Raw genomic sequence first — 13,168 nt, 5'->3', positions numbered from 1 at the left:
GGGATGTGGGGTGACAGCCATGATTGAAAGACTCCATAGCCCAGAGGGTGTGTGTGTGTGTGAGTGTGTGTGTGTGTGTGAGTGAGAGAGAAGAGGGAGACGGGTGGGTGGGGTTCTTACACACCTCAGAGACTTCCATCTGTCCTTCTCCATGTTGTTCTCAGGACCTTCGCTCTCGTACGATGCCAGATACAACGCTGCAACGAGAAAACCCAAGAGAACATTATTAGCTTCTCTAAAATGTAAATAGTTAGGACTCTGGTTAATACTTGCAGTGTACTTGCATTTTCTTCACATTTTCACTTCACTTGTTAATACTGGAAGCATTTTTTGTGATAAACGATGTACTATGGTGTGAAAAAGAAAACATTTTAAACTGCACCTATTCTTTTTTGTGGTTATTTCTTTGTCCTTTTTTCTTCACTCCCATTGTCTTAAATTTTCAATTAAGCAATGAAATTCTAAAATCCTTTACTCTCGCTCTCTTTTCTTTATCTTCATTTTTACTGACTGGCCCATCACATGTACTTACTGTATTGACAGGTTGAAGCTAACCATAACAGGGATTTAAAAAAGTATGTTTTTAACTAGTTCTTACTCTATTTAAAGCCTAAAAACTGTTAAAGTGTCCCTGAGGCAACCTTAGAATATGTCCATCAGCTGACTTTTAGGAAACAACAGTAACACCTCAGTGAACCCTCATTTAAAAGGAAAAGTCATCACCTTTTTGCACACTGAGTCTCTGTTTAAATGCACAAATTGATTGACAGAAGGATGTTTACTACCACCCAACACCGTCTCCCATGTATGATAATTGTTAGCTGTAGAGGAGAAGAGCACTCACAGCTGATTGGTTAGTTTAGTTGGTGCACTTCCTGCCTCTCTGATAAGACGGAGATAAGAGCCGGAGCCAGCAACCCACGACTTTGAAGTGGATTAAAGGACACCGAAACTATCAGCGCTGCTCCAGAATGAGAGCCGAGGTGATAACTATAAGGTGTGTGTGGGGGATTAGGCTTTGTAGAAAAGAGTCACTCTATTGTCTATTCTATTTATGGTACACTGGTTGAAAAACTAAAACAAATCATAATAGAAATTAGATTTTAGACATCTAACCGCATTTTAACCATAATAAGTAATAATAGTTGAGTAAGTAATAGAAGTTAAAGAGTATATACTGACATGATAAAGCCACTATGTTGATGGGCGCAAAACTTTAGTATACGTTTGGTTTTACAGCCTAATTCCATCTTCTCCTTAATCTTAACGGAATAGTTCAACATTTTGGGAACAGTTATTTAAATAGGTTCCTACATTATTCATGTAAGCATTCACTGATAAACGTACCATCTTCAGTGAACACTGGAGCAGTCAGCAGGTACTGCAGGATCTTGCGATCCTTTTCAAACGGACACTCCACTTTCTTCCAGGCCATGAACTCGCTCACTTGTTTGGCCACTTCCCAGAATTTCTGAAATGAAACCCAAAACAGAAACTCCAGGTTAATATTCAGAAGGAATTAACATGTTTAACACTCTGTTTCTTTAACTGGGCATTTAGGGCTCCACTGAAGCTGCCCAGCAACATACTGTGGTTGTAGTCAGCTGTCCTGAATGTTAATTATTCAAATGTACTGTATAAACGTCAAAGGCCAGAAAAAGGGATCAGCGGTTTCCAAGAATAGAATGAATCCTTAAAATAGTGCTGTGTCCAAAGACCAGTGGAAATAATTATGAGTCTTTGGTCACTGGACAGTGTGTTTGTTCCATGGAATCAAAGCTGCACTTTACACATTCAGGTCTTACTTCTTCATTCTCTAACACTGTTTAGGGAAGTGGGAATAAACAGAACCAAATCCGTTGCCATGTGTAGTAAAATATAGTAGTAATACATGTCTGACAGAGAAGTCAGCTGTGTGGAGAAAAAGAGAAAATCTGGTGTAATCTGTTCAAGAGGAAACTCCCTCTGGGGATTTTAAAATTCAGCTTACCTCAAAGTTGATGTGTCCGCTCTGCAGCCTGTTGGCACATCCCTCGTTGAGGAAGTAGAGGTCTTTTATGAGCAGGCTGAAGAAAGGGATGACAATCTGCAAGAAACAGAAAGAGAAAGGGATTTAATTTTACTGAGAAGATGCGAGGGGGGATATCCACTTGACTTACAGGTTTAGGCTTTCTATAAACATTGATTCAAAAGGAAAAGGATTACAATTGACAAAGAGGATCTCTTATAATAATAATTTCCAAGGAAGACACGCACTCTCTTCTCTTCGGATCACAAACACATTTGCATCTAGCATTGTGTACAAATACAGCCCCTATTAACCTAAACCTAATTACCCAGGACAAAGTGAGACAAGAGAAGAGAGGGTGTTTTCCAGAGGATAAGAACTCCCATTTAAAAAATCCCTTAAATAATTCATCGCCACCCTCATGCAATGATTTAGGTCACTGCGTGTCTGAGCGCAAACATAGAGGTAATGGAGCGCAAGGTGGCGGAAGAAGCACCAGACAACATTCAAATACCGGTAAATGTTCCGCTGGTAGGATTTTCCCTTCTTCTCAGACTCAGAATCAACCATCGGGAAATTCAACTGGCTGGCCGGTTAAATCTGGTATTTGCTAAGATCAGTTGCTAAGGCTGCTAGATAAACACCATTTCTGTTCTTGTGTGTCGAGATTGCTGCAATCTGCCACGCTGACCTCTAACCTGACAAACAGAACACATCCCCTCCCAAGATTATCAAACATTCATGATGGTGGAGCTTTAAAAAGTTCAAATACCAGAGGGAGAGCAGCAGACTGAGCAATTCATCACATGCACATTTTTGTACAGTTTTGTGTTTTATTGAGCCAAAGTCATTCAGATTGTGTCAGAAGTTGCTCTATAATAAGTCACAAACACCCGCTCCTCATTAGTTCTTTCCCCGAGCCAGTGAATCCTTCTGAGGTGTTTGCCTTTAACTCTGTTCATGGTTGACCGGCATTGTAAGCTTGTTCGTGTTCATTTCTGTTTCCACAGCAGCCTTTAAATGTGCGTGCAGCTGACAACAAGTTAACTCTGTGTCAGTGAAGACAGAAAGTCTGCACATAGTGTACTACTGTCTGTTTACAAGGACATGCCTCTTGTATGCATGATCTGAAGACTGTTTTTATGCGTGCAAACACGTCTGCACACACATGTTCTGCTTTCAGAGAAGGGAGTGCCCAGCAGGAGCAGAGAGGAAGTCGTTGATGGTCTGGAGCTAGAGGGGCACCAGGTCTGGATTTGTTGCAAAAATTAGATCTACTGTAGAGGTATTCACGTGTCTATATAAAAAAGTGTTGAAATCTTTTCACTGGTATTTAATTGTGTTTATAGAAGCTTAAAAAGACATTTAAACAGCTGAAGTTATATTTCCTTCTATGTAGAGCTAGAACAAGTCCTTAAAAGACTGATCTATTAGCTGATCAACAGAAAATGTATCAGCTGCAAACTGGATAGATAATTTAAGTAATTTAAGAAGCAAAAACGCATGTTTTTTGAAACGTTGAAGGGACAAAACAAGCCACCTTGAAGATGTCAACCTGTGGCTCTGGCAAACTTGTGATAAGCATTTTTCAATATTTTATGACATTTTTTTAACTAGCTGGTTCATTGACGCCGCAAAAAAACAAGATAAAGATAAGATTAGACAATAATGAAAATATTCACTAGCTTTTCTTCTTGTTTTTATTTGTGCTACCTGATTATAATCTTCACTGTTCCCATATGTTTGTTTTTTTAACTGAAAGCACTATTGGCATATAGCCTACTCTAGTGTTCAATTTCACATTACATTTTCCTTTGGAGTAGTCATTCACACTCGGAGTAAATATTCTCTCACAAAATGTAACACTGTCCATCAATAAAAGGGTGAAAAAAAAATACTTCGACACGGGGGGGATTCGCATCAGCTGTGTGCTTGGCCATCAAGTGGTATTTCAGACCGGACGTGCTGCCATGATAGCTCAGTTCTCAATGACAAAACACACAGATCACTTTGATCTTGTCAATGTAACCATTTCACGACTTTTAAAAAGTAAACTTTCCAAAAAAATGGGTTTGCATTAGTGCCGTTAATAACACACTTAACTGACAGCACTGTTACAAAGTAACTGTTCACGGAGTGAGAATCTCCTCATGTGTTGTAACTGATATAATTTTGATTATTTTCTACATTCTTGATTGTAAAATATATTTGCCAGTGGTTGCTGCACAACCAAACATGTGATACATCAAGTCCGCCTCAGATCATCAGTTTGGAATCAAGTTAAAAGCAAATGAATCAACATAGCAACCACTGCGAGATCATCTAAATTGTTCTCTCCTCACAGCAAACTACGGCAAAACAGGATGAACGAAGCATAAATGCAGACTTTGTTACTGCTTTGACAAAGTCAACAGCACAGTAGATGCCTAGAGCGGAACAAAAACAACCCCCCTACCCCCTACCCCCTCCCTTAAAGAGAGGTCACAAGGGCAACAACATACCAGACTTCTTGGGAACTTTCCGTTTCACGACCCCAACCTCTTGTCCGGGTATGTTTGCGTTTCTTAGCTCCAAAAAAGAATCCCTCACAAACCCTCAGGGAGCCAGACACATATTGACAGTACACTCTGTCTCCACACTAACACACTTACTCAACAAATGATGTATGAGGGGAGACTAACCACTAACTTCTGGCGGCCCACAAACTCTATGCTGGTTCATGTCCGGTCAGGACGGGACACTCAAGACGCAGCAGAGAACACTATGCGATCTGGCAGGCGCCCATGTCTCATTAAAAGGAGAACACAACATGTTTGATCAGGAGGAAACCAAGACCCTTCTCATATCTTGATCCACTTGTTACGCACACACCCTCCGTGTCCCCTCTGAGCTACACTGTTATGCAACCACTGTCCCTCGTTCAAGTCCACTACAGTGGCCGTTGATGTCCTAAACACGATGGGAACGCAGCGCCCAGACGATAACAAGGCACAACAAGGGACAGCGCTGGGGTTTGCTTTCCTGCTTAGCTTCAAGTTTCTTTGCTGCAGGGCGTGAAGATAAATTCAGTGTGATAACCATTTTAACTTCATCTCACATTACTGTAATCGGCCAGAGTTCCTATTCTGAAACTGAAAGGTCAGTTGTACTTCCTCCAGCAGATGTCAAGTGTTCTTTAGCAAGACTCCAGACCCTCGACTATTGACCGTAAGTGGCGCTTACTAAACCAAAGTCTGGAGTGCAGAGATTCAAACTTTTTGAGGTTTATATAAACGCTGATTAAGGGATGAGTCACAAAAGAATTGTTTGTTGACTTTTTGGCAAATTGTTCTTCATTAGGTGCTAGTGACTTGAGTAGATGCAGACTTCCCCAACTCTTGACCTGGTTTCCCAGTTGTGGTTTAGCCAGAGTTTTAACCTTTATATAAATGTCAGCATGGAAATTCATTTTTCCCTCCACAGTGCATTCAGATGGGAGCTGAACTACAGGCGCACAGAGAATATATTCATATATTCAGAATGAATATGTACTACCAAATGCGATCCTACAGCTCAATCAAATATGGTACAGAGTAAGGTTGGCCATCAATCTGATATGAACAATTCTGATTCCAATCCTGATTCTTCCTTTTGATTCCGGTTCTCATCAATTCTGGATTGCGACTCTTTGATGGGTGGAGTTAAAACTAGTTGCGTGCTTATTTCACAGATAACAATTTATTTTGATTCAATGGTGATTTACAGTTTATAAATAAAGCCACACCAGAGCGCCACTGGAATCATCATTTTTGTAACAATTCCAAGTTGGAACCGGTTCCAGCCCGTTCATAGTACAGTGTGTGTGTTGAGGCCTCACCTTCTCTCTGCTGCTGTTGGCGGTGATCGACCGCTGTGTGGCTCCTCTCAGCGCTGTTCTGTAGTTGTAGAAATTACTAGACGGATCCATCTGGTGCTACGGAGGGAGGAATACAGTGTCAGTTTGATCTAAACTTCACAAACAAACAACGGGAGAGGAGATCCGGGCAAGAGGAGAAGGGCCAACAAGTGGTCGATTAAACATATTTATATACTGTGACTTGGACAGTTCTGGTTCGCAAAGAAAAGAGAAGTCTGGGTGGATAAGAACTTTAAATTTGGATTTCTGACAATTGTTTGACATTCCTAAAACAAATTCATGATTCATTTAAACTAATGGATTGGAAATGATAATGAAAAGGAATCATTTATTGCATAATAAAAGAAGAAAAAAGAGAAAAAATGCATTACATTGGTTCTTTCCTCAATCCGGTACGCAATTTATCAACTCAAACCCTCCGTGTTATGACATAAGCCTGCCTGAGTTATGTGAAGGTAACCAGAGGAATCCGGAGATAGATGCCATTGAGTCTGTGACCTCGAGCAAACTGAGAAGCATGTTATCTCCACACAGCCATCGCAGCAAGTTATACAGCAGAAAGCTCAGGATTCAGCTCCCATAAGGCTCACAGAGAAACAACAGGAGTCTAAAAGGAAATCATCAAAAGAGTAAAGAGCTGAGGATGTGTGTGATTGACAGACAGAGAGACAAACACAAGGAGAGGCACGGAGATGAACTCTGGTGGGACACGAAGGGGAAATAAAGAATTAAGTCTTTCAAAGCTCTCAGATCCTCCAGCCTGACTCGCCTCCACCTCAGATCTCTTCTCTGAAAAAGAGCCGACCGAAGGCCTGTCTTCCCTGCTCTATCTGGGGTTTCCTCGGTTACAATACACCTTTTTGTATGCATAGAGTGTGATGGTGGGTTATTTTTTTTATTTTTTTTTAGCTGAAAGTAAATCTGGACTATGTTTCCTGTAATGTAAAAAATGCTTCAGTACAGCCACATCTTTTGAGAGGTTTTAACCAGAATGTCTATTTCTTTAAATCTGTGTTGTCTATTTCAACGATGCTGAACTGAAATAGTGGAAACACATCGATTCTAGCTGTGGTTATCTAGCCATAGGAGATCTGTGTGAGTCACAGTCAAATCTTTGCTCTCCCACTCAGATCCATGATCGTTGCAGCTTTCAGCACGACCGTGTGTATCTGTCTCTGTCATTGCACTTAACACAACGTTTCACTGACAAAAGAAAAAGCTCCCCCACACGCCTACAACGCGGTTAGTCATCAGTGTTGAACACAACAAAATCATAGCGCTGCCAATATGTGTGGGCACAGGGAAACACACACTAAGTGCGAGAGTTGGAGAACTAAAACTGAAGAGAAGGTAAAAGAAAATGTGGAAAACTGGCGATTTTTTTCTTGGCAGATGTATGTATGTACGTTAGGAGCTCTTTTTTCCCCTTGGGTCTTTTAAGTTCTGCAGAACCAACCACATGCACATTTGTTGAGTTTCACAACTGCATGTAGGTTCAATCTTATCAGACAAACTTACTTCTAAGATGTCAAACTTGGCCGTTTTGACTTTACTCCAGGTCTTCTTGAGCCGAGACACAGGACTCATGTTCATCCCAGCTGCAAGGCGGACACAACAACAAGGGGGAAAAAAAAGACAATGAGAGAAATATCACACATCCATGAAAACGCCCAAACATTGTCACATTAACACATGGCATTTTCCCATTCAGCCAGACAGACGCACATCCCCCCCTCCCCTCCCCCCCTCCTCCCATGACAATCTTCCTTTAACATCCCTCCACCTCCCCTTTTCTTTCTTTCTACTGTTGTTTCTTCTGATGCAGCGAGGCAAAAAGGCCGCAGCAACAATGGAGTCAACGCACGCCTCGTTTCCCCTCTCAGTTCTCTGCTTCCCATATGTTCATCCTTCTTGTGTATGTATGTGTGTGTGTGTGTGTTGCAGGTTCAGGCAGCGAAGGTCACCATCAGAGCAGAACAACAACACAAAACAAACCCTTGAGTACAAAAGAACTCAGATCAGCAGACAGAAATATAAAACTCTAAACCGCTAAACCTCATTTTCTTCCTGAACTCACTCCATTTCCCAGGAGACAGTTTGAGTTTAATATGACACTTCAGCGCTGCAGGGCCAAAATGAATAAAACTGCGACCACAGCGGAATGTGAATGTCTGTGTCAGATTGTGTCTTGACTGGGAAACGGCCTCATCCATTCACAAAGACACCAGTGTGTGTGTGTTGTGAGGACAGGTGTTGGCTGTGGTAGTTGCCCCATTGGGACACACACTCCCCTTTATGAGAACATTAATATAGCGTTGAGGTCTTCTCCTTTTTAGCACCAACACTATGCCGCAGAAGCAGATAAGAGATACTGACGGGGCCGTGTATTTTTCATTAATTTTGTTTCAGGTACACCTCAGTTAGGTTAATTCACCCAAATTCTCACTTACTATTCGTCCAGTGGTATCTTGCCATGCAGATAGTTTGGGTTTCATCTGCCCAAGTTTTGAGAAATCTGTCTACACTAGAGGTCTGATCTGGGACATGACTCGGGCTAAGCCTAAATTATAGTCCCTCTAATTTATTATCAGGTTATTAACAGGGTTCTGTTCTTTGTGGGTCTGGATGTCAATATGAAAGATCATCTGAGAACCAAAAGCTATCTTCCCGGTTGTATTCAGCTAAATGTGAATATGGGCAAACTAGATTGTTAGCTCACTAATACATTGTCTAACCCTGGTGGTTCCCTGGAGACTAGGCTAGGCTGGTGGAGTCTCTCTCTCTGGGGAGAAGGAGAGAGAGAACAGCTGGCACTCCCAATATCCTCTCCTCTGTTCTCCCCCCTCACCCTCCCATTCTGCCCCTCTACCTTGTGTGCTCTCACTCTCTGGTCAGTACTGACCATCTGCCCGGGTGGTGTGTTCTGCATCCTCTTACAGCTGCCTCCCCCCCCCTCTGCTCTGGACACACAGATCCCCCCTCAGGCCTGTGAGGATGACCAGATGCTGTCTCCTCTAAATACTGGGACATCTTTAGGATCCCCTCGGGCGAGGTCTCTTAACCGTCTGAGGGGCTTTAGGGCTCTACATTTGTCTTTTTTATGAACATATTTACACACATTCACACCTGGAAGCTGCGCTTGGTACAACTAGAGTGTAATCTGTGGCCTCTGAGCAGCTCCACTGGAGCAGTTTGAGGTTAAGTGGCTTGGGTAAGCGGGAGATGAGAAACAGGCAATAGCTCCTTTTTCAGTTTTCCTTAATGAAATCAGCAACCAACTAAGCTAGGATATTTTATACTTTCGGTCACTTGACATTCCCACAGTAACCATGATATTCAAATGCAAGCAGTCGAATGCCAATACCAGAAATCTATGGGAAAATCACTGAAATAATGATCTGCATGAACCGCTGCTCCGTTCCCTCTGCTGATGCCGAGTCTCACTGATATCATTACACTCAAGTAAATCACGTATGTTGGAAATCCACTGGGACAGAGTCATGACAGGAGACCGCTACAGGGGGAGATTACGTCGCTGCACAAAACCCTCGCTGAACAACAAATTGCATCAACTACGCTGATCTGATGTACTGATGACCAATAGAAAAGGCAGGATCTCATTCATTAATGTGACACCCAATGGTGCAAATCATTTCTAGGCTGTCGAATATGTTCTTGAACCATTTACTTATAAAAAGTTCTAGAGCTGTTCTGACCGACAGAACAATAACAACATAAATCACATGTCGTGTTATCTCATGGAGGAAAGAAGAACACAACTCACATATGATGGCCATGAGGGAGTTAAAGTTGCCGATGTTGAAGCATTCGCGCGCCACGTCGATGAAGAACTCGACGACTCGAGCTCGGTGCTTCTTCTTCACAGGCTGTTAACAAAACGGAGAACATTAGAAGACTGCATTAGCCCTCGGGACTGACTGCACTCTCTAGTTAATGTGTTTGTTGGAAATCAGGTTGTTTACTAAAAGTGCATTACCATTTGCTATGCAAAAAGTAATAAAGTTTGTTTGTGGGCCTACTTAATTGGACATTTTAGGTTTTTTGTTCAAGTATTTGAGGCAGTGTTGTTGCTTTTATTAACCTTTTGATGCTGAAATAAATAACTTAATAAGCAAAAACATTCATCCATCATTGGTTCCAGCTTCTCTAATGGGAAGATTTGCAGACTTTCACTGTTTCATATATTCACTGTACATTGAATATATCTTGAATAGTAATCTTTTTCACACTCATTTCCTGTAACTATTAGTAATGGGTACTCCTATATGTGTACTTTGCCTCTGTACTGACCTAGCTGTATCCAGCGGCAGGATCAAGTGTTTCATTTTGCTTAATATTTGTCAAGCAAGAAATGCCAAACATTTGTTGATCAAGCTTCTAAAATGTGAGAATTTGGCACGTGTCTCTGTTTTTAAATTGAATATTTGAGTTTCAGACTTCTGATCTGCCAAAACCTTTTTTGACTTGAGCCCTGGGTACTTGTGATGAGCATTTTTACTATTTAATTTGATGAAAATAATCAGCAATTGTAGCCCACTCTTCTTTTTTTTCCCTCATGCATAGCGCTATGGTTTCTTATTGAGAGTGGACTTGGCCTCATGTTCAGGACTTACCAAGCAGATTTCTGTGGCCACCAGATAACTGAGTCTGTTGAACCACTCGACATAAGCTTCCAGGTTGCTGGCCTTCTTGTGATCACTGAAGCAGCTCTGTAACAACAACAGACTTTCAATTAGCATTTCAGCTAATTGCAAAGCAAAAATAGTGCTTAACTGGGAAAATAAAGCTGATATTAGCATTTTTCCAGTCCCCCAGTCAATGCAGCACTGAACATAAAAAGTAAAATTTTGGCTAAGTGGATGCTCAACTCTGCTTCCCAGTAGTGTTATTCACGTTATGCACGCTGGTCCTTTGTATGGAATCCTCTTGATCTAATTCCACACATTCCTTTGGCTCTATGCCACTCGCCCCCACGTTGGGTTTCCCATCAGTGAACACACACACACACACACACACACACACACACACACACACACACACACACACACACACACACACACACACACACACACACACACACACACACACACACACACACACGTCTCTTCTAAGTGGCTCACTGGAATACAAGTCAGGCTAGCCAGAGGCACAAAAGGCAGCCTTAACCCCCCATCACCTTGTTTCCAAAAGAGGGGACTGTTGCCTAGCAGCCGAACGCCAGACAAGAGAACCCACCGCCAGACACACACATTCACAAACTCATACACCCTTCCAAATCAAACCCTTGGCGGCGGTGGTTGCTAGGAGATGAGGTGCATGCATGCCCATCTCATCCAAACACTGGAATGATTTGGGGAAATTGTCGGTGAGGTGGTGTGAGTGTTTGAGTGTGTGGATGCGTGTGTGTGTGTGTGTGTGTCTGTGTATGTAAGGTCTGCTGCTACATTCTAGAAATCAGCTGCCCTCACTTTGAACTGTGCAGCAGCCAGTCTCCGTGTTGTGTAAACTTAACATCCGTCTGGAAGAGAAACTAGACCATCTGACTTCTAACCCACAGCAGACGGCGACAGATCAGGTCTGCACACCGGATTTCAGTCAAGAAAACATTGCATACCAATTGTAGATGCTTCTCTTATCTTACAATGTAATTCTAAGTAAAGCATGCAGACGTTACCTTATCGTTGTCCAGAGGGTCTTTCTGGACGAAGGCCTGGACAAATTCTTCAGGTCCAATGTAACTCAGTCTCTCCTGAAAAGGAAGGAAAAGTCAAATCAACTCTCTGCATCTATCTTTAGTTTAATGCTAAAGAATGTTCCGCAAAAGTTTGCATCACCTTTAAAATCACCATTTAAAAAATGGCATTTGAAGGAATTATCAATTATATCATATTGCTGACTATGTGGCTCTTCTTTACTTGCTCAAGTTCTATTAAAATGTTGTAACACTTGAATAACATTTTTGAAATTTCTGCAAAATAAAATGTGAATCCATGCCTTTTTCCATCAAGTATCTGCAAATATATTCAAGAGGATGTAACTGGATTACATAAATAATCAGGCAACAGTAACACTCATATATCAATAGCATTTCTTCTGATCCACAAGATTTCACAGTTCAGTTAAGTAAAATTTATTTTTGTGAATTTCTAGTGAAAAATGAATATTGTGGCTACACTAGAGAAAGCAGAAGAATACTCAAATTTTAAGGTTAGTTTGAAAATCTGTTTTTATCAGCCTTATTGCATCTTCTCCTTTTTTGAAACCAACTTTCCCAACTCAAGTAACCATAAACATGTTGCCTATGTGTGCCTAAAAACAGCAAATGGAAGTTAACCATTTGGATCTTGAAAGAAACCCTTGATCAACATTAGTATTGTTTTTTTCAGTTTGACTGATTTATTTATTGCAAACTGACATGTAATGAATATAAAGTGTGTCAAACACACTGCTGATTAAAATCAATGACGTGGAAGGTTAGAGGTAGGAGGAGCTGCGGCGTTCGGTTCACAATAGCCTTCCTGATTTCTAATCCATCATACGTCTCTTACATGTTCTCCTCTCACACCATCGATTTGGTCGTGTTCTCTTTGGCTCATGTGCCGATATGAGTGTGAGTTATGGGCGGGACTTCTGATTGTTCGTGGGAAGATAACATTTGCATCTTAATTTTGTTTGACGAGTCACAGTAAATGATTGATGTGATGTAATGATTGAAACAGATTTTGGCTCAACTACATGTTTCTGCAGACCAATGGATACTGCACTTCAGACAAGTGTCAGACAGAAGGATGTTGTCCAAAATACACTTAATCCTGCACTCCCACCTCCTACCCACTCCACAATACACTGGTTTGCACCTTCAGCAACAGATTAAGACACCCACAATGCACCACAGAGCGCCACAGGAGGTCCTTCCTGCCTGTGGGCCTCAAACTATATAACTCCACACTGTGGAGTGTTACATGCTTAGGGTCAAATCTGGACTGACAGCACGTATCTCCACATCACATCTCAATATTCTATGACAATAATGTACAATAATTACTTAGTACTATAATTTATCAGCTACATGTGGAAAGGAAGCAGTTACAGGTGTTTTTTTATTTACTGCTGCTACTTATTATTTGCACTGTACTTATTTATGTTCATGCTGTATTTATGTTGAAACTGCACTATAACAGAATTAGTACCATCCCTTTTAAACAATCTTTTCAACCTAATCTAACTTGTCACCTAATCTCACT

At 41.4% G+C, this 13,168-nt stretch overlaps 1 protein-coding gene across 3 annotated transcripts in view; it reads right to left on the bottom strand.

Annotated features, from left to right (window-relative positions):
* rasgef1ba (RasGEF domain family, member 1Ba) overlaps positions 1 to 13,168 on the bottom strand; it is a 113,738-nt gene that overhangs the window by 2,375 nt on the left and 98,195 nt on the right. For 2 of the 3 annotated variants that reach the window (XM_034872894.1, XM_034872897.1), the window contains 8 exons: positions 11,599 to 11,673; positions 10,538 to 10,633; positions 9,688 to 9,790; positions 7,422 to 7,501; positions 5,865 to 5,960; positions 1,991 to 2,086; positions 1,348 to 1,471; positions 121 to 197 (listed from right to left, as the gene is read on the bottom strand). In XM_034872894.1, coding sequence (XP_034728785.1) covers positions 121 to 197; positions 1,348 to 1,471; positions 1,991 to 2,086; positions 5,865 to 5,960; positions 7,422 to 7,501; positions 9,688 to 9,790; positions 10,538 to 10,633; positions 11,599 to 11,673 — 747 coding nt within the window. The remainder of the gene's footprint in view (positions 1 to 120; positions 198 to 1,347; positions 1,472 to 1,990; positions 2,087 to 5,864; positions 5,961 to 7,421; positions 7,502 to 9,687; positions 9,791 to 10,537; positions 10,634 to 11,598; positions 11,674 to 13,168) is intronic. The other variant, XM_034872895.1, reaches the window with a different exon arrangement.

The sequence above is a fragment of the Etheostoma cragini genome, chromosome 5, assembly GCF_013103735.1.
Source record: "Etheostoma cragini isolate CJK2018 chromosome 5, CSU_Ecrag_1.0, whole genome shotgun sequence".
Taxonomy (NCBI): domain Eukaryota; kingdom Metazoa; phylum Chordata; class Actinopteri; order Perciformes; family Percidae; genus Etheostoma; species Etheostoma cragini.
This window is presented reverse-complemented; position numbering and strand designations above follow the sequence as displayed.